Source organism: Pituophis catenifer, unplaced genomic scaffold (assembly GCF_029215685.1).
Source record: "Pituophis catenifer annectens isolate HBS135680 unplaced genomic scaffold, rPitCat1.0.hap2 SCAF_2, whole genome shotgun sequence".
NCBI classification, from domain to species: Eukaryota; Metazoa; Chordata; class Lepidosauria; order Squamata; family Colubridae; genus Pituophis; species Pituophis catenifer.
Genome location: NW_027256882.1, coordinates 32,958,208 through 32,981,659, shown reverse-complemented (window position 1 = coordinate 32,981,659; position 23,452 = coordinate 32,958,208). Strand labels below are relative to the sequence as shown.

Sequence of the window (23,452 nt, the reverse complement as noted above, 5' to 3'; positions counted from 1 at the left end):
CATATTTATGACGGTTGAAGGGTCCCCGAGTCATGTGATAGATTCCCCTTGCCTTCTTTTCCAACCATCCAGGCGCCTTCCCCTGGTACAGTCCATTCCTTGTGGCTGCCACTCCACTCAGCTCCCTCACATGGTTGGGTGGGGGTCAGATGGCTATTCAGCCAGTTCTCCCTCTCTCTCCTCTCTCCCCCACCCCCTCCTGCTTGCTGGTCTCTCCTGCCACTGCCTCTGCTCCTCCCGTGATTCCCCTGCCTGCCTCCCTTTCTCTCCATCTCCTTCCTCCTCCTCCTTCCTCAACCTTTCCTCACACACTTTTCCCTACTTTCCCCCCACTCCTTTCTCTCCCTTTCCTCAACCCGTCCTCATATGTCGCTTCCCCCCCTCACTTGGTGGGGTGGAGGCCAGGTGAGCCAGGAGGCCCCACTTCCCTTCTCTCCCTTCTCCCTCAGGTTTGCCCCCAAAGAGACCCACCTGTCCCTCTCGCCCTCTCTCTCTATCCACTGCTCCCCTCCTTTTTCCTGCCCAAACCTCCTCCTTTTCATTCCCTTCTTCCCCCGTGAGAGTTAAAATGGGGCAAAGCTCACTTAACTGCGGTCTCACTTGGGAGCAGAAATTTGGGGCTCAATTGTAAGTCCAGGACTACCTGTATTAGGTATGTTCATTAGGATTCCTCATTTGCTCCTTTGCCAACAGCAGCTTGTCAATCTTCAGTTCTTTAGATGCTTTGAGGGGTTCCAGAGATCTGCTGTCAGCATTCAAAGTCACCATAACAGAGTTAAGTTTCACTCCCCTTATTTATTTTTATCTCTCCTTTATTATTTTTCACAAATAAGTCAAGGTGGCAAACATATCCAAAGCATCTTCCTCCTCCTATACCTGTGAGGCTATAAAGCTTATATCGAGTGTAATACTTGCTGAAGCCCTGCTAGGGTTTGTTGGATTATGACAATTATGTGTTAAAAGGAAACTGGAGGAAAAAAGGGGGAAGGAAAGAAAAAAAGAAGGGGATGATTATAGAATATACGGAGTTATGGACACCTACACAATCATTGATTGCAACTAACACTAAACAAACAAGCATGATCCATAAATGGGATGAAGAGCTGTAACAGACATATAAAATCATGATTGACAGGCTTAGCTGTAAGGTATCTTTAATACTGATGCACCTGAACACATGATGCTAAAGCCGAAAAAGATCCTAGGACACTTCATTTTTTTTTTTTATCCAGACAAATAGAAATGATCATCAGGTTATTCCTTTATAATGACAGATTGACTGACCAGGGTGGCATAGAACAATAAAGGAAGCTGAAGTAGCAAAAAGCTAAGGAATCTCTGCTTTAAAGGCTTTCGGAGATCCCTGCTTGGCAAATAGGGATTTTTCCAAATTTTTGTTTATGGTTATCTCTTCTTTTAGGGGAGTGTCATGCAGGTGCCCTCAGTCAAACAGAAATAGGGCAGAAGGGTCTCTCCAACCAAGGAAGCGTCTGAGAATGTATGGAGCAGAGTTGCTGTGCTGGCATCAAAAAAGCTCACTTGTCCCCCTTCGCAGTTGAGCGAGATGCGGATCCTCGTGGGCTCCTCAGTCAGGACCAGTTGAGAGCATTTTGATGGAGATATGGCCCAGTATTTCCCTTCACATTTCCGAAACCTCCAGCGCCTGATCTCCCCATCAACATTTGTTACGTTCAGTGGTTTGCTGGCAACCCCTACACTCCATCCTCCTGTACCTCCTACAATAACTTCCCAGAAATGTCTCCCTGTGGAGAACTTCTGACAGCCAAGGAGATAAGCATAATGTACAAATATCTTGGGGTCTGAGACAGGATATTTTCCTTTAACTGGCTTAACTCCTTTGACACTTTTCCGATCTTGGGAGACTTCAAAGAGTTCAGGAAGGGCTGTGTGTGGATCCAGAGTTACATTCTCTGTAAGGGGGAAGAGAAGAAGGAAGGAAAAAAACAAGAGCTTCAGCTGCAGGCCTGGTTTCTGTCTTCAACCCCAAGAGTTTAACCCTCTTGTGTGAATGGAGTTCAGCTTCCAAACACCCACCCCCCCAGGACTGGAAGACTCATTGTTTTTTTAAACAACACCTAAGCATTGCCTGGTCAAGAGTCCTCCAACTTTGGCAACTGTAAGACTTGTGGACTTCAACTAACAGAATTCCAATGGCTGAAGGGGCTGCTATTGTCCAGGTCCCTCTGCTCCCTTTTCTCCAAGCACTCGGGCTCTCCCACTGTCTTAGTCCCATCCTCTGTTAACTGCCGGCCTCTTCAGCGCTCCTCTGGCCTTCTCCTTCCATTCACTTAGGTTGCCTTCACCATCTTCCAGTCCATCTGTCTCCCCTTCAGCTGCCACTAAGCTGCACACCTTCAGGATACGTTGACTACCTGTACAGCTTTTGGCTCCTCCCCTCAACTCTTCGTCTCTTGGCTCCACTGGTCAATTCCCCTAGTCTCTAGTCTCCCATGTGGCCGCCACTCTGCTGATTACCGTCCAGCTTCACCATCCTGGATGGGGGATTCTGGGAACTGAAGTCCACAAGTCTCACAATGCCCAAGTCCTTGAAACACTTCATAGCGCTCCACCTCTTCCAGAACATCAGGCAGAGCAAGAGGCTGCCATGTTTCAATTCTGAACTGGTAAAAATCAGAAGGATCCCCCAGAGGTAACTTAGGACACATGATGGGATGGGAGGAGGCTCCGTCTTTTTCTCTACGAGCATCAGGGTATCACAGGGATGTACAAAAGGGGAGGATCTTATACAGGAAACCTCTGCTTTCATCAGTCTGATGGCCCACAGAGTGGAGGCAACCCTGATGCTCCAACTTTGCTATTTGCTTTGACCCAAAGGACCTAATTTCTCTGCTCCCAAAGACCTGGTCTCTCACCAACTTATAGTCAGGCAGTAAAATCAAGGGGATGTTATTAGCTTGGTAGGAATTCAAGATTGCTTTCACTCCCAGTCCATATTTTCCCATTTATCCAAATATTTCATTTTACACCAAGATTGACTTCAGTTTTTTAGATTACCGTATTTTTCGGAGTATACGACGCACCGGAGTATAAGACACAGCTTAGTTTTTGGGGAGGAAAATAGGAAAAAAAAATCTGCCTACCAGGTATTCATCTGGCTATCGTCCTTAGTCTGGTCAGCTTCAGCACATTAGTTTGCTGGCTTTTTATCCCCTGCTTGGGGATAAAAAACGGCTTCTAAGGCACAGCTGAAAGGAAGCAGCAATGAGAAAAGCAGGCAAAGCTTCACTCGGCTGGTACCTGGTTAGGGCTGAAAAAAGCTTCTAAAGAACAGCTGAGAGTCGGAGCAAAGCAGGGAGACCGCTTCACTCGGGAGTTGAGGGCGCAGGCAAAGCTGGGAAGATTGCTTGCTAGTGCTTCGTTAGTGCCTCGGTAGGGCTGAAAAAAGCTTCCAAAAAGCTACATACGGAGTATAAGTTGCACCCAAATTTTCAGCCTCTTTTATGGGGGGAAAGGTTCGTCTTACACTCCAAAAAATATGGTATGGATAGAACGGAACAGAGCGGAGCAGGAGTAGAACAGAACAGAACAGAACAACCACTTTATTTGGCCAAATGTGATCAGACACACAACGAATTTTTCTCCTCTGCATTACCTAATATTGTACATATAAATGGCAAGTAATAGTTCATAAATCATATAATCATTAAAGTTTACTGGATCATCATAGTCTTATATAGTAATTAATTCTATATTTTTCTTTTTCATCTATTATGTTTCTCTTCACTGCATCAGAGCTTAAAATAGCAAGGAAATCCAATTCCTATAACTGATATTTACCTTCCTGTAGTTGAAGTCCACTTTCCAGAGTATCTGGGGAAGAAAAGGGAGGAATTCAGCATCTCATCACTGGAATTGGAGCAACAGAAGGGCCTCCCTCAGATTCCCTGATTTGCTTTCCTTGGCCTCAGATCAGGAAATAAGGAATAGGGAAAGCTACAAGCCAGAATGTCATTGGTGGCTATATATATTCCATCAGGTATAAATATATTCCACTATACATTCCGTATACAGGTAGTCCTCAACTTACAACTATTTCTGTAGTGAAGCACTAGTGACTCACAAACGTGCTTTAGGACTGGTTCTCACACTGATCACTGTTGCAGCCTCCCCAGTCACGTGATCAAAATTTGGGCACTTGGAGACCAGCTTTTATTTACGATGGTTGAAGCATCCCATGATTCTGGGATTGTCCTCTTCAACCTTCCTGGGGAGCTTCTCACATGCAAAGTCAATGGGGGAATCCAAACTCATTTATCAACCGTGATTCATTTAACTGTCCTGATTTTCTGAATAACTCTGGCAAAAAAAGTTCGTAAAATGGGACACAGATAACTTAGCAACTGCCTTGCTTAGCAACAGAAATTTACAGCTCAACTGAGGTCGTAAGTCAAGAACTACCTGCATATATTCCATTATACTTAGTGGAAACTTATTCTGCTTTCCCAGTAATCAGTGCATTTGGGTTTGGGCTACGAAGACTACAGCTAGCCTCGTCTTACAATCATAACTGAGACGCTGATCCTGAAATTGATCCCTCTTTGATCCATGTGACACTGACCCAGAATCTCTCTTGGATGCTCAAAATGTCATCCAGGGTAAAACCCCAGCGGCTGTTTTTTACCTCTCAGTTTTTTCATGGTGCTTTTCAGAAGCTCAGTCATATCACCGTAATCCCAGATTGTCCACTTCGGTTCTAGAAGTAAATCCACCGGATTCTCATATGTTTCCTTAGCCTGGTATCTGGCAAGACAAAATAGCAGAACAACAGACTTGGAAGGGACCTTGTAGGTCATCTAGTCCAACACACAAACCACCAAACCCCAAGCAGGAGACCCTACTCAGATTCTGACAGATGCAGTCGGGCCTCTTCTTGAAAGCTTCCAGTGATGAAGCTTTCAGAACGTCTGAAGGCAAAGCTGTTCCAATGGTTCTCCTCAGTCAGAATTGTTCTCTTATTTCTAGGTTGAATCCCTCCTTGATCAGTTTCCATCCATTATTCCTTGTCTGGCCTTCAGGTTGACCCCCTCCTGCCTGTGGCAGCCCCTCAAATATTGGAAGACAAGAGCCTTGGTGGCGCAGTGGACTAAGTGCTGTTAAAGTAGCACTTAGTTGCCAGCTGCCTGCAATTATTGCGAGTTCAAATCTCACCAGGCTCAAGGTTGACTCAGCCTTCCATCCTTTCGAGGTAGGTAAAATGAGGACCCAGATTGTGGGGGCAATAAGCTGACTTTATATAAAAAAGAACACCGCTGGGGGGGTGGGCAAAAGCCCTACTAAGCAGGTATATACAAAAGTATGAAGGCTATGGCTTAATGCATTGTAAGCCGCCCTGAGTCTCCGGACTGCATATAAGGGCGGCATATAAATCGAACTAATAAAATAAATAAAATAAAGACTGTTATCATGTCTCCCCTGGTTCTTCTCTTCACTAGACTAGCCATGCACAGTTCCTGCAACCGTTATTAACCTGCCAATAGAAGAAGCTTTCTAAACCATCAGATGGTGCTTGAGGATTGGCTAGCTACAGGATCCAATCTGAGTTGGTCACCAGAGGTTTTGCCTTCTGAGCTTTCAGACTTGTGCTGGAGCCCATCCTCAGGGAACCTCTCTCTCTCTCTCTCTCTCTCTCTCCAGAATGTATGCACTGGGCTGTACTATGCATTGTATTTATGTGGTGCCTGGTTGTGTGTGGCTTTTAGTTGTTAAGTGGGGTGTTGATGGCCAGCTATTAACTCATTGATTGTCACGGTGGCAGTTACTACTCAGTAGCTACTCAGCCGTGGTGGCGCTTGAGACCCCTAGGCTTATGGTCATGGGTGATTTCAACTTGCTGTCGAGCCTAGCAACCTGCTCGACACCGCTAACGCTTGTTGAAAGCATCGAGGGACATATACATACTTGGTGGTGGTGGTGGCACTGGGTGCAGGCGGCCGTCTGCGGGGCGAGGGGAGGTGGTATCGGGTGCGACGGGATTAGGACGTCTCCAAATGACGCTGCAACCAGCACCTTCGAGAATCAGCTGAGATGCTTCCACGCTAACAAGGGTGTGGTGATAAACGGGGGCGCGGTTTAAAAGGGTTAATGAGAAGGGAGGGCTATATAAACGCCCGTTTCTACTACACTGTAGTGCCGATTTCATTCGTCTTTACGAGTCACAGCGTGTAGCCGTCCACGGACGCGAATCAACCAGCGTGCCAAAAAGAGCTGAAAGGGGTGCTGCTATGTTTTGATTGCGTCTCGCACGGTCAACCTGAGAGGAAATCGGCGCTGCTCTTAATACTTGCTTCAGCGGGATGGTGGAGGGGGTGGACCCAACCACCGCTGCAACACCGCCCTCAGAGGAGGAGGACTCACCGGCATCGGGAGAAAGGCCAGCTGAAGATCCACCTGCGGTTCGTCCGAAAGAGCGCTGCCGAACTCGCAGCCAGGGAGAGGAGGGGAAGAATGCTGTCACGGCAAAGAGGAGGCCCCCCTCCCCGACGGAGTTGGGGGAGTGGTGGCAGAGTCCTGCCTTGGCAGCCCCGATAGAAGCCCCGAAAGGCCAAGCATCGCTCCCTTACAGCGAACGTTTCCACCGCTGGAGAGAGCGTCGTTGGGTGGATGATGATGATGGGGAATGGAGTTATTCAACAGGTTTGGGCCACTCAACTATAGAAGTCCTTCGAGAGCGTTTTGGGGAAGCTAGCTTCCGGGATGCGCAGTCCTGGCAACCATGGATGGCGGGGGCGGAGCCCAGCCCAGGCTGGCCAGCGTCTTCCGCAGGGACAGAGACTAGGTTTCGATTGGCTAGCCCCAAGCTGCGGTTGGGTCCCTCCTAAAGTGATACCCGACCCCCGGCTACCCAGTCTGCTACAACTCAGCCATTTGGGCCATTGGGAGGCGTGGCTACAGGGACAGCGTCTGGCTCAGTGCGGGGCCCTTCAGGCCCACGTACGGCTCCGACCGCTGGACCGATGGCTTATCCAGCTATGCCGGTTGGGCAGGCTGGGGTGTGGGGGCCCCAACCGGTCTGGGGACCGCCCCCCCCTGCAGACCACGTTCGATGGCAACCCAGACCGTGTGGCCCTGTTCCTGAGCCAGGTACTTAGCTACCTCGACCTATATGGGCACCTATATCCAACCCAGTGGTCCATGGTAGTCGCCATAACAACAACCTTAACAGGGGAAGCTGCTGACTGGGTAGCGGACCTTCACAATGATCATGCTCGAGAGCTCACTGATATTGGTCTGTTCCTGGAAGGACTCAGGGTGCGGTTTGAGGATGATACACGAACCCAGGTGGCCGAGGGGGAGCTCGTAGCCCTGAAACAACGGGGACGTCCAGCAAAGGAATACGTAAAGGAGTTCCGTCGGCTCGCAGGGAGGGTGAGGGGTTGGCCCGAATGCATGCTTGTTCATCAATTCCATCTTGGCTTGGATCGTGAACTAAGACAAGCCTGCGTATATCGGGGCATGCCACCCCGCCTGTCCGAGTGGTGTAAAGCGGCCATCGACCTGGACGTGGGATTGAGAGAGTTTCGGGTGAAGGGTGCTGTGAGCGCGATCCCCATCCGACGCCAGCCAGACCAACCGGCTCCCGTCAGAGCAGTAGGGAGAGGGGAGCTCGATCCCCGTGTGGCTGACTCCACACACCGACCATTACGCTGTTTCTGATGCAACCAGCCCGGCCATAGGGCTCTGGAGTGCCCGTGGCCACTGGTTCAACCACCTGGGCCAAATGTTCCAACAACCAGTGGGAAGCCTCGTGGGCGACCATCTCCGGAGAAAACTAGAGCCCTGTCGCAGCAAGGACAGAGTCCAACTGGAACCACCAGAGGGGGACCGGGTCCTGCTATACTCCCTGGTGTAGTCCCCATGGTAGTGGCTGATAGCGATGAGGATGAGGATACCAGTGACCTGATGGTAAGTGAGCCCATTCGTCCCTTCCTCATACCCATCACACTAATCCCATTAAAGGGGGCGGGATGGGTACAACACGAGGCCCTTATTGATTCTGGATGTACACAATGCTTGATGAGACGTGCTGTAGCCACCCGTTTGGGTATCCAGTTACGATCACTGAAACCCCCGATAACGTTCGAACAAATGGATGGGTCCACGTTAGGGGGGGCCCTAGTAACCCAGGTCACAGAGTTGGTAAAGATGGAAATAGGGGCCCATTGGGAGTATATACGATTTGTGGTGGTGGATACGATGATCGAGCCTGTTATCCTGGGTCTGGCCTGGCTAGACAAATGGAAACCCACGATCTGGTGGGAAGGGGACTTCAGGAAACTCCGTTTGCCACTAGGTCCAGACCCGGATATCCAGAAGATCCCAAAAGAGCAAGGGGTGGCTTTGGGGATAGATAGCAATACATGTCCCATTGGTGTACCTGCCATTTATGGGGACTTGGCAGCAGTGTTTGACGAGAAAGAGTGCGACTCGCTACCCCCACACCGACCCACTGATTGTGCTATTGAGCTAATACCCGGGGTGAAGCTCCTAAAGCCACGCATGTACGCCATGACTCCACGGGAGGTGGAAGAGTTATGGAAATACATCGATAAAAACCTAGCTCGGGGATTCATACAACCCAGTTGGTCACGTATGGCTGCTCCGGTTCTGTTCAGGGAGAAGAAGGATGGGGGGCCTTCGTTTATGTGTAGACTACCGGGGCTTAAATGCAGTGAGTGTGGAACCGGTGTATCCGTTGCCGTTAATGAAAGATCTACTCGCTGCTTTGGCGACCGGCAAATATTTTACGAAATTGGACTTGCGGGAGGCCTACTAAAGGGTACGAGTGAAACAAGGCGATGAGTGGAAGACCACGTTTAACTGCCCGTTGGGCAGTTATAAGTTTTGTGTTATGCCTTTCGAGTTACAAGGCGCTCCCGCGGTCTTTATGCAACTAATCAATGAGGTGGTACACGATTATTTATACCAAGGGGTATTGGTGTATTTAGACGATATTTTGATATACACCAAGTCTATGGAGGAACATATCGTGTTGGTACGCCAGGTGTTGGAACGGTTATTACAAGCTCAACTGTACGTTAAGGTATCCAAGTGCGAATTCCATCGCACAGAACTAGACTATTTGGGATATAGAATATCTAAGGATGGCATAGCTATGGATCCTGCAAAAGTAAAAAGAGTATTAGACTGGGTAGCCCCGACGACTAGAAAGCAATTACAAAGCTTCCTTGGCTTCACCAACTTTTATCGTCAGTTCATCCCAACATTCGCGCAAATTGCTTTGCCCTTAACAAACTTACTACGGACAAAGGGGGAGGGGCCTCAGCGACCGGGCCATCGTTTGGCTTGGACACTGGAGTGCCAAGTGGCGTTCGAAACCCTGAAGCGCCAGTTCGCAGAGGCACCCATTTTGCAGCATCCTGACCAGGCGAAACAGTTCATAGTACAAGTAGATGCCAGTGACGTTGCAGTAGGTGCCGTGTTATTGCAGACTGATGTCCAAGGTCAGTTACACCCTTGTGCATACACCTCAAAAAAGTTCAGTTCCACGGAGAGGGGCTGGGCTATCTGGGAAAAGGAGGCGTTTGCTGTCCGTTGGGCTCTCCTCACCTGGAGACATCTATTGGAGGGAGCGCAGGTGCTGTTTGAGGTGTGTACGGATCACCGCAACCTTATAGTGTTGCAAACACCCAGAAGGCTGTCCCCCAAACAGGTCCGTTGGGCTCATCACTTCCAGCGATTCCGGTTCACATTAAAATACGTGCCCAGAGGCAAGAATTTCCTGGCCGATGCTCTGTCTCAGATGCCCCAGTTCCAAAGCAAAAGGGACGAGGTAGTGCAAGCTATGATACCAGGCAAGGATAGGGGAACTGTAGCAGCCGTAACAACGGAGTCCTCGACAAAGTGGAAAGAGTTGATGCAAAGAGAGTTAAATACTGATAAGTGATTTGGAGAAAACAAACATCTGCTCATGCACAGAGACGGGGTCTCATGGAAAGGGGACAAGATATATGTGCCTGAAGGGGTTCGGGGCTTAGTGTTACACCGATGCCATGACAATAAAGTGGCTGGCCATTATGGTTTCCTCAAAACACTACACCTAACAAGGCAGCAGTTTTGGTGGCCTCATATGAGGAAAGATATAGAAACATATACACAAAACTGTTCTGTCTGCGCCAAAGCCAAGTCCCACCCTGGAAAACCATTAGGGTTGTTACAGACTGTAGCCACCCCTACCCAACCGTGGGAGGAAATAGGGATGGATTTTATAGTTGACCTACCAGACAGCAATGGGAACACAGTTATCTGGACTGTTATTGATTTGTTCTCTAAACAAGCTCACTTCATTCCTTGCCAGGGTTTGCTGTCAGCTTGTAGGTTATCTAAATTGTTTGTACAGCACATATACCGGCTACATGGGGTGCCCCACCGTATTATATCTGATAGAGGGGTGCAGTTTACTGCTCGCTTTTGGAAAAACTTCCTCTCAGCTATTGGGTCAACACAAGGACTTAGTTCGGCGTTCCACCCCAGTACCAACGGGGCTGTAGAAAGAGCAAACGCAATGATAGAGCAATACCTCCGTTGCTATGTTTCATATCAACAGACCGAGTGGTCATCACTCTTGCCCTTTGCAGAGGTCGCCTATAATAACACGGTTCATAGCAGTACGGGTCTTACCCCTTTCCGGGTGGTGATGGGACAGGACTTCGTAGCAATACCTGAATTGAGTCATTCATCAACAGCTACCACAATGCCCCAAGAGTGGTCCAACAGAATAAGGACAGTACGGCCCCAGGTCAGGGAGGCATTGGATAAATCTGTTATTGCATACAAAACCCAGGCGGATAGAAAACATGCACCATTCCAACCTTTTAAGGTGGGGGACATGGTATATCTCTCCACCAAGTACATCAAACTACGACTTCCTAGTAGGAAACTGGGACCAAAATATTTAGGCCCATTCCCAGTGATGAGGACAATAAATCCTGTGACTGTGGTTCTAAAGTTACCTCCATTACTGGGGAAGATCCACCCCATATTTCATAGTAGTCTTCTCAAACCCGCCACCCACACCCAAACATTTGAACGTCCTGGTCCAATTACAGAGGCCCATTACGAGGTTGATGACATCCTAGACTCTAGATGGAAATGAGGGGTCCTCCATTACCTGGTTAAATGAAAGGGCTATCCAATAGAGGAAGCTTCCTGGATACCGCAGAGCAATATGAACACGAGTCGTATAGTTCGACGGTTTCATAAACTATATCCTCACAAACCACAACAATCTAATAATATGTGTAATTTGTCTCTTACAGAAGGACACTTGGTGAAAGGGGAACTGCCTGTCGAGCCTAGCAACCTGCTCGACACCGCTAACGCTTGTTGAAAGCATCGAGGGATATATACATACTTGGTGGTGGTGGCACTGGGTGCAGGCGGCTGTCTGCGGGGCGAGGGGAGGTGGTATCGGGTGCGACGGGATTAGGACGTCTCCAAATGATGCTGCAACCAGCACCTTCGAGAACCAGCCGAGACGCTTCCGTGCTAACAAGGGTGTGGTGATAAACGGGGGCGCAGTTTAAAAGGGTTAATGAGAAGGGAGGGCTATATAAACGCCCGTTTCTACTACACTGTAGCGCTGATTTCATTCGTCTTTATGAGTCACAGCGTGTAGCCGTCCACGGACGGGAATAAATCAGCGTGCCAAAAAGAGCTGAAAGGGGTGCTGCTATGTCTTGATTGCATCTCGCACGGTTAACCTGAGACTTGCCATCTGTTGGTGAAACGTCTGAGATGGCTCGGGAGTTCATGGTTTCCATGACGGCCATGGACCTGACCCAGTTAGTTCATGGCCCCATCCACGGGGGGGGGGTCACACTCTGGACTTGATTTTTGTCTCTGGCCAGTGGTTGAGTGGTCTTGTTATAGGGGATATAGACATGGAACCCTTGTCATGGTCAGACCATTCGCTCCTTCGCCTGAACCTTCGAACCGCTACACCCCGCCGCAGGGTGGCGGAGCCAACAAGATGGGTCCGCCCCAGGCGCCTGATGGATCCTGATAGGTTCCAGATGGAGCTTGGGCCACTTCCTGAGGATCTGGCACATGACTCGGCCGAGGACCTGGTAGCTGCTTGGGATCGAGCGGCTGGTAGGGCCTTGGATCGAGTCGTGCCTTTGCGGCCTCTGACCCGGTGCCGATCCCTCATGGCTCCTTGGTTTACCGAGGAACTGAGGGAGATGAAGCGCTGGAAAAGACGCTGGAGAGCGGTTGGAGGGCCAGTCTCGCTGAATCTGACTGAACACTGTTAAGGTCGCATATTAAGACCTACTTAGTGGCGATAAAATCGGCAAAGTGTAATTACTTTTCCGCTCTTATTGCGTCATCAGAGAATTGTCCGGCTGCCCTGTTCAGGGTGACCCGCTCCTTGCTCCATCCGGGAGTGCGGGAGGACCCCCTGGAAGACAGGGCCAAGGATTTCGGACAATACCTATATGACAAAATCACTCAGCTCCGGGGGGATTTGGACTCTGACTGGGTAGATTCAGGCAGGGTGATGAGGAATTGTCTTGAGAACGTTATCTGGGAAGAGTTTGACTCTGTGACTCCTGATGATGTGGACAGGATTTTGGGGAGACTTAGTGCGGCCACATGTTTACTGGACCCGTGTCCCTCCTAGTTAGTACTGGCTTCCCGGGAGGTTACACGAGGCTGGCTCCAGGGAATTATCAATGCTTCATTGAGTGAGGGTCACTTCCCCACTGCCTTTAAAGAGGCGGTGGTGAAGCCTCTCCTCAAGAAGCCTTCCCTGGACCCGGCAGTATTAGCCAACTATCGTCGTGTCTCCAAACTTCGCTTTGTTGCGAAGGTTGTTGAGAGTGTGGTTGCGCGACAGTTTCCACAATTCCTGGAGGAAACATCTTATCTAGATCTGTTCCAGTCAGGTTCCAGGTCTGGGCACAGCACGGAAATGGCATTGGTCGCGTTGGTAGATGATCTCTGGAGGGCTCGGGACAGGGGTTGCCCCTCTGTTCTGGCCCTGTTAGACCTCTCAGCGGCTTTTGATACCATGGACCATAGTATCATGCTGCACCGGTTGGAAGAGTTGGGGATGAGGAGCACCAAAGTCTCCTCCTTTCTCTCAGACTGGTCGCAGTTCATGTTGACAGGGGGGCAGAGGTCGACCTCGAGGCCTCTCATTTGTGGAGTGCCTCAGGGGTCGTCCTCTTGCCCCTTCTGTTCAACATTTATGTGAAGCCGCTGGGTGAGATTATCCGTGGCTTTGGGGTGAAGTACCATCAGTACGCTGATGATACCCAGCTGTACATCTCCACCCCAGGCCACCCCAACGATGCCCTTGAAGTGATGTCCCAGTGCCTGGAGGCTGTGCGGATCTGGATGGGGAGGAACAGGCTCAAGCTCAACCCTTCCAAGACTGAGTGGCTGTGGCTCCTGGCATCCCGATATAGTCAGTTGACTCCATCACTGAGTATTGGGGGCAAGTCTTTGGCCCCCACGGAGAGGGCACGCAATCTGGGAGTCCTCCTGGATATGCAGCTGTCCTTGGAGGAACATCTGACGGCTGTAGCCAGGGGGACCTTCTGTCAGGTTCGCCTGATTTGCCAGTTGCGGCCCTTTCTTGATCGGGATTCCCTGTGCCCAGTCACTCAGGCTCTCGTCACCTCGCGCCTGGATTACTGCAACACTCTCTACATGGGGCTCCCCTTGAGGAGCACCCGGAGGCTCCAACTGGTCCAAAATGTGGCCACGCGGGTAATTACGGGAGCCGCCTGGCACTCCCACATAACACCGCTCCTGCGTGAGATGCACTGGCTCCCAGTGGTCTTCTGGGTGCGCTTCAAGGTATTGGTTACCACCTTTAAAGCGCTCCATGGCATAGGACCTAGTTATCTTCGAGACCACCTGCTGCTACTGGTGACCTCCCACCGACCTATGCGCTCCCACAGAGAGGGCCTCCTCGGGGTGTCATCAGCCAAACAATGTAGGCTGGCGACCCCCAGGGGGAGGGACTTCTCTGTGGGGGCACCCACCCTCTGGAATCAGCTGCCCCCAGAGATAAGGAAAATCCAAGACCTCGGTACCTTCCGCCGTGCCCTTAAAACTTTCTTTTTTCAGCAAGCCAGGCTGGCTTAACATATTTTTTAACATATTTTTAATTTTTAATTGGTTTGTTATCTTAAATTGGGGCCAAATTAATATATATCATTTATATTGTTTTTTAATGTTTGTATTGTATATTTTTATCTAGCTGTACATTGCCCTGAGTGTCTTGGGAGAAGGTGCTGTATATCAATTCGAAATAAAATAAAATAAATTTTCTTGTGTTGCCCCATCCTCGGATCTAAAGTACCTGGTAAGCTGGTGGGAAATCAGCACTCCTGTTGACTGAGAAGGGCCCTGATTCCATGGCTTCAGTCATTTCTCTGGCTAGCTATTCAAATATGGGCACCATGTGAGACTCAGTGGATCCTGATCCAGAACTGCACTCATCCACCTTCGTCAAGTTCAAGGAGAGATCTAGTAAAGGCCACTAAGTTTCAGTTTTGAGGCTCCCTACTCTTGAAAATTCTTGTGAATCTCTTGGCCAAATCAATGGATTGTATCTTACCAAATGACTGATGACACATGACTACTATGGGTGACGTAGGTAATTAGACGATGGATATAACATTCAAACTGATTTTGATGGATTTTACTTCTGCATTTAACACAATTCTTCCACATAGAGTAGTGTCTATCTAAACTTAAGGACCTTGGACTTTCAGATGATACAACAATGGTAGGACTCATCTCCAAGGGGGATGAGTCTGCCTATCGAGATGAGGTGGACCAGTTGCTTTCACTGTGTGGAGACAATAATTTGGTCCTTACCACCAATAAGACCAAGGAGTTTATAGTGGACTACAGAAGGAACAGATCAGATATCCAGCCCTCGCTTATCAATGGAGACCACGTGGAGCAAGTGGCCAGTTTTAGGTTTTGGGGCATTATCATAAAAGAGGATCTGACCTCGGGTGCTCACATTACAGCACTGTCAAAAGGGCCCAGCAGAGAATATAATACTTGAGACTACTCAGGAAAAAACAACCGAATGAAAAACTGCAGGTGACCTTCTACTGCTGCACTATAGAAAGTATCTTAACTTACTGCACCTGTGTATGGTTTGCCAATTGCACCGTGGCAGATAGGACAGCGCTCCAGAGTGTTAAGATCATTGCCCAGAGGATCACTGGTTGCCCCCTCCCCTCCTTGGAAGAGCTTTATAGCTCCCGCTGCCTTAAGAAAGTTCAAACCGTTCTTAAAGATCCATCTCATCCTGGGCACCCCTTTTGTTGAACTATTGCCATCTGGCAGACGGTAAACAAAAATAAGGATAAATAGGCTGAAAAACAGCTTCTATCCCAGAGCGGTAACTATGTTGAATTCTACTGTATACTAATACAGTATCACAGGTTTTCAATTTAATTGTGTAGAATGTGAAGGATTTGATTTTGTTTTATTATTATTATTGATAGTTTTCTTATGTAGGATGTACACTGAAGATGGCATTTAATTTTGATGTAATGACACAAAGTAAACTTAACCTTAAACTTAAAGGTAATGCAATGAAATAGCAGATAACATCTGTCACAATCCCTGTTCTGGTGCTTGGCAACTGGCATGTATTTATGATAGTTGCATTACTTGGAACAGTTTACATCCTACAATACCTTTAAAACCATCAAACATCTGTCTCTTGGAAAAGATTCAATAGGCAGGTAAAATGGCCAAATTCAGTCTAAACATCTGGCTGACTATGCAACCAACAATAATTGATCATATCCAATATTGCTAATTATATTGTGTTGAGGTTGTCTGAACAAATATCTAAAAAGCCCTGAAATACAGTATGAAATACTGCTAAATACAAACAGAACTTTCCAAATTAGGAAAACTGTTGGAGGAGCTGCTGATCTCTGAGACAGTAAAGAAAAGGGTGGATTTACTTACTTCTTCAAGATGCTTCCAATGTCCTAAAACAAAGAGAGACAAAGCATTGAAAGGAGCCATTTCCTAGGCAGAAAATTAAATTCTTACATTTACAAAACAAATGAGTGAAACCTCTGGACAACCAGACACTAACAGACCCCTAAAATACTTCCATTTTTTTAAAGAAAAAAAAATCCCATTGCTGTTTTTTCCTCAGCTGTTCAACCTCTTTTGGAGAGGTATTGTTTTTACTTTTTTGCCTAAGAAAAATTATACCCCAGTTGAATTCAACACAATTACAGAACATATATATATATATATATATATATATATATATATATATATATATATATATATATATATATATAACACATAATAGCAAAAAGAAAAGACCATTTGAAAAACAAAATAGTGCGTCAATAGAATAAAAAAATGCCCTGCATTTATGCTTCCAGAATGAAGGCACTTTGGAAAATCCAGGTGGTTATAATACTTTGTGGAAAGTCATCAGTGTTGGGTTTCTCCTCGCCTGGAGATTAAGGGGAAGGGGAGACCCTACAAAGAACACCCACCACCACATCCTCTAATAGGGGATAGGAACCTCAAATTGTGAAGAATATAGAGACAGTGACCAGTACTTTGAATTCCTGCTTAATGTATGGCCTGCTTTTTCTGTATCAAATTATGTATCCCTAATTTAAGCCATTACAGGTAGTCCTTGACTAAATAGTTCATTTAGTGACCGTTCCTTTCCATAGAAAGAGTCAAAACCTTTACTAAATGAGGACTTGAAAAAAAGATTTTGAACTTTGTCAAATGCAGCCAGAATCCTACATGCAGACATGGAAAAATATATCAATCTCCACAACAGAAGAATGGATGGAAAAAGTGATGGAGCTAGAAAAAATGACAAAATTGACTGCTTTAATTAGATATGACCCCTTTTTTCTACTTGGAAGCTGCTTCTAAACTTTGTGCTTGAGATAGAAAAAAAGGAACTCCTGATACTAGATTTTTCTTATTAGACTAATCTGTTTTTATACACATGGATAATAATGAGAAAATATAAAAAATAAAAACTTGAGGCTGTCATTTTATTTTGTATTTTGCTGTGCTGAAAATGTTTTGTTTTCCCTTTATCTGAAACTTCTTTCCCATTCTTATCTTTCTCCGTTTCCCTATTTTCTTTATTTCCATTTGTACTTTTCACTATTATAATTTCAATTAAATTTCTGGGGAGGGGGAAGGAAAGAGTCAAAAAGAGTATTCTGTGGAGGGGCTAAAGCAGGCTATTCCATTTCATCATTGGTACACCATGATACCAAAAAAATGCTGAGACAGAGAGGAGCAATAAAGGTGATAAGGGCTCTGGAGGCCAAACTGTACAATGAATGGCAAAGGGGACTCAGCCTAACAAAGAGAAGGCTTAGGGGAGACCCTACAGACATCTTCCAATACTTGGAAGGCTGTCATAGAGAAAAGGGCATGATTTAGTCTCCGTAGCACCTGAAGGCAGGACAAGAGGCACAGGGTGAAAACTCATCACAAAGAGATCCAACCTAAAATACAAAAGAATTTCCTGACAGTGAGAAGTATTTATCAGTGGAACAGCTTCCCTCCCAGAGTTCTGGGTGATCCATCACTGGAGGCTTCCAATAATAGATTTGTTCCAGATGGAATAAGGACTCTGCCTTGGGCAGAGAAGACCTCCAAGGTCCCTTCCAGCCCTAGGATTCTATGATCTCTATGATACAACCTGACCTGTAAGAGTTTGTTGGCTGGCTGCTGAAGCTTCTCTTCTATCTCCTGGATGAGATGGTCAAGAGAGCCCAGTTCTTTCATGTGCTTGGCCAAACCCTTCTCCTTTCTTGCCATAATATCCTTCTCCGTTTGTTCCATTTTAGTCAATAGAAGCTTCTCCTGTGCTTCTAACCAGAGTTGTAGCTCTCTGAATTCAGCCATTACACTTTTTTTCACTTTGTCGATGCGATCCTAGAACAAGAAAGAGAAAAAGCAAATGGCATAATTTTATTTCATTTTAATTATTTTATTTAATAATTTTAATTTTGTCATGATAATTAAATGGATTCTTTGAAGAATCCAAAAGTGAGGTGGGAGAATTTCCTAGGGAGGAAAAAACCCTTTTGACATTAAAAAACGCAAGGGGGAAAAGTTTCTAAAAAGAAAAAAAAAGGCTCCAGTTTAAATGATCTCTCATGAAAATTTTCTTAGCAATCAGGGATTTCAAAAAAGTAGACATAAAAATGTTTGTGTTCACAATTTTTTCAATGATAAAATACGATTTGCATTAATTTATTAAGTTTAAGCTTAAATTTAAGTTTATTCGAGTTTATATACCACCCTTCTCCCAAAAGGGACTCAGGGCGGTGAACAGCCAAAGTTAAAATACATATAATACAAAAGTTAAGAGACGAAAAATAAATTAAATTGTCGGCTTCCCAATTTAAAACCCCAAATCTACAAAATTGAAGAAATTCCCAATTTAAAACCCCAAATCTAAAATTTACAAAATTCCCATTAAAACCATTTAAACTAGGCCAGCTTGTTGGAATAAATAAGTCTTCAGGGCCTTACGGAAAGTACGGAGGTCCGGGATCAATCGTATTCCAGGAGGTAGCTCATTCCACAGGGCGGGTGGCCCCACAGAGAAAGCTCTCCCCCTGGGGGCTGCCAGCCGACATTGCTTGGCTGACAGCACCCTGAGGAGGCCCTCTCTGTGTGAGCGTATTGGCCGGTGGGAGGTTATCGGTAGCAGCAGGCGGTCTCGCAAATACTCTGGTCCTATGCCATGGAGCGCTTTAAAGGTGAGAACCAACACCTTGAAGTGCACCCAGAAGACCAGCGGGAGTGAGTGCAGCTTGCGCAGGAGAGATGTTATGTGGAAGCGCCATGTTGCTCCCATAATCACCCGCACGGCCGCGTTCTGGACCAGCTGGAGCCTCTGGGTGCATCTCAAGGGGAGCCCCATGTAGAGAGCATTACAGTAGTCCAGGTGAGATGTGACGAGGGCATGGGTGACTGTGCATAAGGAGTCCCGATCCAGAAAGGGGTGCAACTGGCGTATCAGGCAGACCCGATAGAAAGCCCCCCTGGCCATGGCTGTGATATGCTCTTCCAAAGACAGCCGTGTGTCCAGGAGGACGCCCAAGTTGCAAGCCCACTATGTGGAGGTCAGAGATTCACCCCCAATAGCCAGCGATGGCATGTCACGAAGAGGGGGTTGAGGGGTTTTTTAGATAAAGTTTTAGCAAATGTCTTAAGGGGTTCCGGGGGTGGAGGGGTGGATCAGAAGTAAGGCCGTGGGTATGGGGGATAACCCACTAAGGGGAGGGCCAGGTAAGGCTGTGGAGCACGGCATGGGGGGTGGGGGGCCCAGGGTCAAGAGGGGGGATAAAGTTCATCCAGATAAGGTTTTTACTATCAGTACTGTGGGTGGGAGGGGTAGATATGGCGGGAGCAGGGGGCCATATCGTGTTAGGGGAGCGCGCGCCCGCTGTCTTCGAGCGGTGGCGCGCTCCAGCCCCCAAAGCTCCACTCGTTTTCCAGGTGGCGCAGATCCTCAGGGCCCTGGCCTCTGTCTGATGTTATGCAATGCCAGGTCTGTAGTAAATAAAGCCCCCCTCATTTGTGATCTTGTTCAGGAGGGGGGAGCGGACCTGGCAGGTATTACGGAAACCTGGTTGGGCCAAGAGGGGGGGGTCCCTCTTGTTGAAATGTGCCCACCAGGTTTCCGCGCATTCCATCAGCCGAGGTTGCAGGGTAGGGGCGGGGGGGTAGCGGTTATTATTAACGAAGGTCTGAGACCGAGGGAGGCCACTGTTCCTCAGACGGCCAGCTGTGAATCCCTCCTTGTGAAATGGGGCCACGGGGTTCAGATGGGTTTGCTGATCACATACCTGGCTCCCTGCCATGTGGCAGCAGCCCTGCCCGAGCTACTCAGTGTCATCGCCACGGTGGCGGTTGAGACCCCTAGGCTTATGGTCATGGGGGATTTCAACTTGCCGTTCGTTGGTGAGGCATCTGAGGTGGCTCGGGAGTTCATGGCTTCCATGACAGCCATGGACCTGACCCAGTTAATTCATGGCCCTACCCACACGGGGGGAAACACGCTGGATCTGGTTTTTGTCTCTGGACAGTGGTTGAGTGATCTCGAGATAGGGGATATAGTCACCAAGCCCTTGTCATGGTCTGATCACTCTCTCCTTCGTCTCGACCTTCGAACCGCTACACCCCGCCGCAGGGAGGCGGAGCCGGTAAGATGGTTCCGCCCCAGGCGCTTGATGGAACCGGATAGGTTCCAGTTATCTGCCGATGCAATAAGAGCGGAAAAGTAATTACACTTTGCCGCTTTTATCGCCACCAAATAGGTCCTAACATGAGACCTAATTAGTGTTCGGTCGGATTCAGAATGACTAGCCCTCCAACCACTCTCTAGGCATCATTTCCGGTGCTTCATCTCCCTCAACTCCTCAGAGAACCGAGGAGCCGGGCAGGCTTGGTGCCAGGTCAGAGGCCGCAAAGGCACGACTCGGTCCAGAGCACTGGTGGCCGTCCTATCCCAGGCGGCCACCAGGTCTTCTGCCGAGTCGTGAGCCAGAGTTTCAGGAACTGGCCCAAGCTCCCTCTGGAACCTATCAGGATCCATCAGGGGCCTGGGGTGGAACCACCTGGTCGGTTCCACCTCCCTGCGGTGGGGTGCGGTGGTCAGAAAGTCGAGCCTCAGGAGAGAATGGTCCGACAATGATAGGGGTTCAATAACTATATCCCCAACATCTAGGCCATTCAACCACTGACCAGAGACAAAAACCAAGTCCAGAGTGTGTCCTCCCACATGAGTAGGGCCAAGAATTAGTTGTGTCAGGTCCATGGCTGTCATGGAAGCCATAAACTCCTGAGCCAACCCAGACGCCTCACTGGCAGACGGCAAGTTGAAATCCCCCATGACCAAAAGTCTGGGAGTATCAACCGCCACCCCGGCAATAATGTTGAGGAGCTCGGGAAGGCCCGCTGTCACGTGGCAGGGAGCCAGGTACGTGATCAGCAGGCCCACCTGCATCCCATGGCCCCACTTCACCAGGAGAGACTCACATCCGGCTATCTGAGGTACAGTGGCCTCCCTTGGATCAAGACTTTCCTTTATAACGACTGCCACCCCCCAACCCCTGCCCTGGGCCCTTGGCTGATGAAATGCACGGAAACCTGGCAGGCACATCTCTACGAGGGGAACCCCCCTCCTTGGCCCAACCAGGTCTCTGTAATACCTGCTAGGCCCGCGCCCCCCTCCTGAATAAGGTCACAAATGAGGGGGGGCTTATTAACCACAGACCTAGTGTTGCACAGCATCAGCCTAAGACCCGGGCTCCACAACTCTGGACAGCCCAGGGAACGAGAAGAGTCCTGGGGGCCGAGGCATGCCACCGCTTGAAGACAGCGGGTGCGTGCCCCCACCATATGATGTGGCCCCCTGCTCCCGCCATATCTGCCCCTCCCACCTATGGCCTTAATGGGATCGCCCTCCCTATCAACACTGAGCTCCTCCACACCCCGGCCCCCGCCTCCCATTCTATGCCCCTGTGACGAGCCAGGCCTATACCCCTCCCTCCCCTCCCCCTTCCCCAACCCCCCTAAATATTTACACAAAGACAATTTTAAAAAACCCCATAACCCCCTCTTTTTAGGTTAAGCAAGCCAAACCTATTGCATAAAACACAGCTCATGGGATAGGGGCACTTAACCCAACTGAGATTCAGCCAATGATGACATCTCAGTCCCCATGTTAAGAACAACTTCTGTGCCCTACACAGTCTTTAACTTTGAATTAATTTCAGTCAGAACTTGTACTTACAAACAGGCTGCCTATTATTAAAGATGGCGGGTGGGCTTCTCCTTCTTATTAGCTCTGAAGCTCCTAACCATTGGATCAATACTTACAAGCATCTCCTGCACTCTTTGCTCTGTGTCTCCTTCGTATGTAGCTATTTTTTCTTTCTGCTCCTTCTGAGCCTTCAGGCAATTCTCCACCTTGATCTGAAAAATACAAGTTTTGAGTTTCTTTTCTGTAAAGAATTACATTGGAGGGAAGACCAAGTTAGAAGACACAGTATATTCAATCATCATAAATACATGACAGTTGGCAAACGTCCAAATTTTGATCATGTGACCATGACAATTTCGCTCTAGAGCAAATGTGGAAAGGGAGCTGGCAAAGGGAGCCTATTTCTTCATACAGGCAATTTCTGTTACTAAGCAAGACAGTTAAGTGAAGTTTTGTCTCATTTTACAACCTTTCTTCCGAATGTTCTTAAGTGAATCATTGCAGTTGTCAGGTTGGTCACACAGCTATTAAGCAAATCTGGCTTCTCTATTGACTTTGTTTATCAGGAGGTGGCAAAGAGTGATCACAAGTGCCCAGGACAACATAATATGACAGTTGACAAGCATCTGAATTTTGATCAGTGACAACAGGAATGTCAACCTGTTTTTTAAAAATTGCAGGCAGGGAAATAAGGGGTGGGATAAAGCAGGAGGAAGCAAGTAAACGGTTACAAAGACTGTGAGGGCTGGCACTGGATGCCCCTCCCCAGCGATTCCTCCTGGCTGACTCCTACCTGGTATTCCTGGAAAGCCTCCTCCGTAGGGATCACCGAGTGGCCCTCGTGCTCTTTGGATCGGTCACAGACCAAGCAGATGAGGGTCTGGTGGTCCTTACAGAAGAGCTTGAGGGGCTCCCGGTGCTTCGGGCAGAAACTCCCTCCTTCCTCGCCCCAAGGACCTCCGCATCGCCCGGCCACTTCAGCCATCCGTGCCAGCTTCCTGTTGCGGAGGAGGCTGCGGGGCGCGAAGGTCTGTCTGCATTGGGGGCAGGAAGCCTCCGATTCCGACGCCCCCCAACTGCGGGTCAGGCAGCCCCGGCAGAAGTTGTGGCCGCACTTGGGGATGAGCACGGGGTCCTGGAAAAAGTCCAGGCAGATGGAGCAGGTGGCTTCTTCCAAGAAATCCCGCAAGGGCGCTTCGGCCGCCATCGCCGCCTCCTCCGCTGGGACAAAGAAAGAGAAAGTTAAGTTTTGCTTCTTTTCTTCTAAATCAGCTGACTGCCTTTGGGCTCTGCCCAGACGGGAAACCAAAATGAATTGTTGCTGCTCTTGAGGGCATCTTCGCTGGCTTCTAAAAGAAGAAGGACAGTATTTTAAAAGGAAGAAATTGGGGAGGAGGAAAAATTCAAAGGACGGAGCCCCGATCAGTTATTCTCAGCCCAACCAGCTCGTTAAAGGGAAAATTGTTTTAAAAACTGTGGAGAGAAGGAATCATCCCTGGGACGAACCCCGATCAATTACAATTGATCCTTTTAAAGAGAGTAAACAAGTTTAAAATATTGGGGAGAAGCCAACATTCATGGGATCCCCTCCCCCCCCTCGATCAATTATTGATCCACACATTC

At 48.3% G+C, this 23,452-nt stretch overlaps 1 protein-coding gene across 1 annotated transcript; it reads right to left on the bottom strand.

Moving 5' to 3' along the window:
* Positions 1-1,287: 1,287 nt before the first annotated feature.
* On the bottom strand, positions 1,288-23,036 carry LOC139309323 (E3 ubiquitin-protein ligase TRIM39-like). The gene is made up of 7 exons (XM_070933379.1): positions 22,623-23,036; positions 21,946-22,041; positions 17,755-17,985; positions 16,015-16,037; positions 4,664-4,782; positions 3,820-3,852; positions 1,288-1,931 (listed from the first exon to the last, which is right to left on the bottom strand). The coding sequence occupies exons 1-7, from the start codon at positions 23,034-23,036 to the stop codon at positions 1,417-1,419; spliced, it is 1,431 nt and encodes a 476-aa protein (XP_070789480.1). The 3' UTR covers positions 1,288-1,416.
* Positions 23,037-23,452: the final 416 nt, after the last annotated feature.

Bases quoted from the DNA above. Each gene is read 5' to 3' on its own strand.
- LOC139309323 (XM_070933379.1), bottom strand. From the start codon at position 23,036: ATGGCGGCCGAAGCGCCCTTGCGGGATTTCTTGGAAGAAGCCACCTGC. The intron at 16,038-17,754 runs GTCAGGTTGTAT...TCTTTGTTTTAG, and splicing joins CAGCCAACAAACTCTTACAG to GACATTGGAAGCATCTTGAA. The intron at 3,853-4,663 runs GTAAAAAACAGC...TTTCTTCCCCAG, and splicing joins CACCATGAAAAAACTGAGAG to ATACTCTGGAAAGTGGACTT.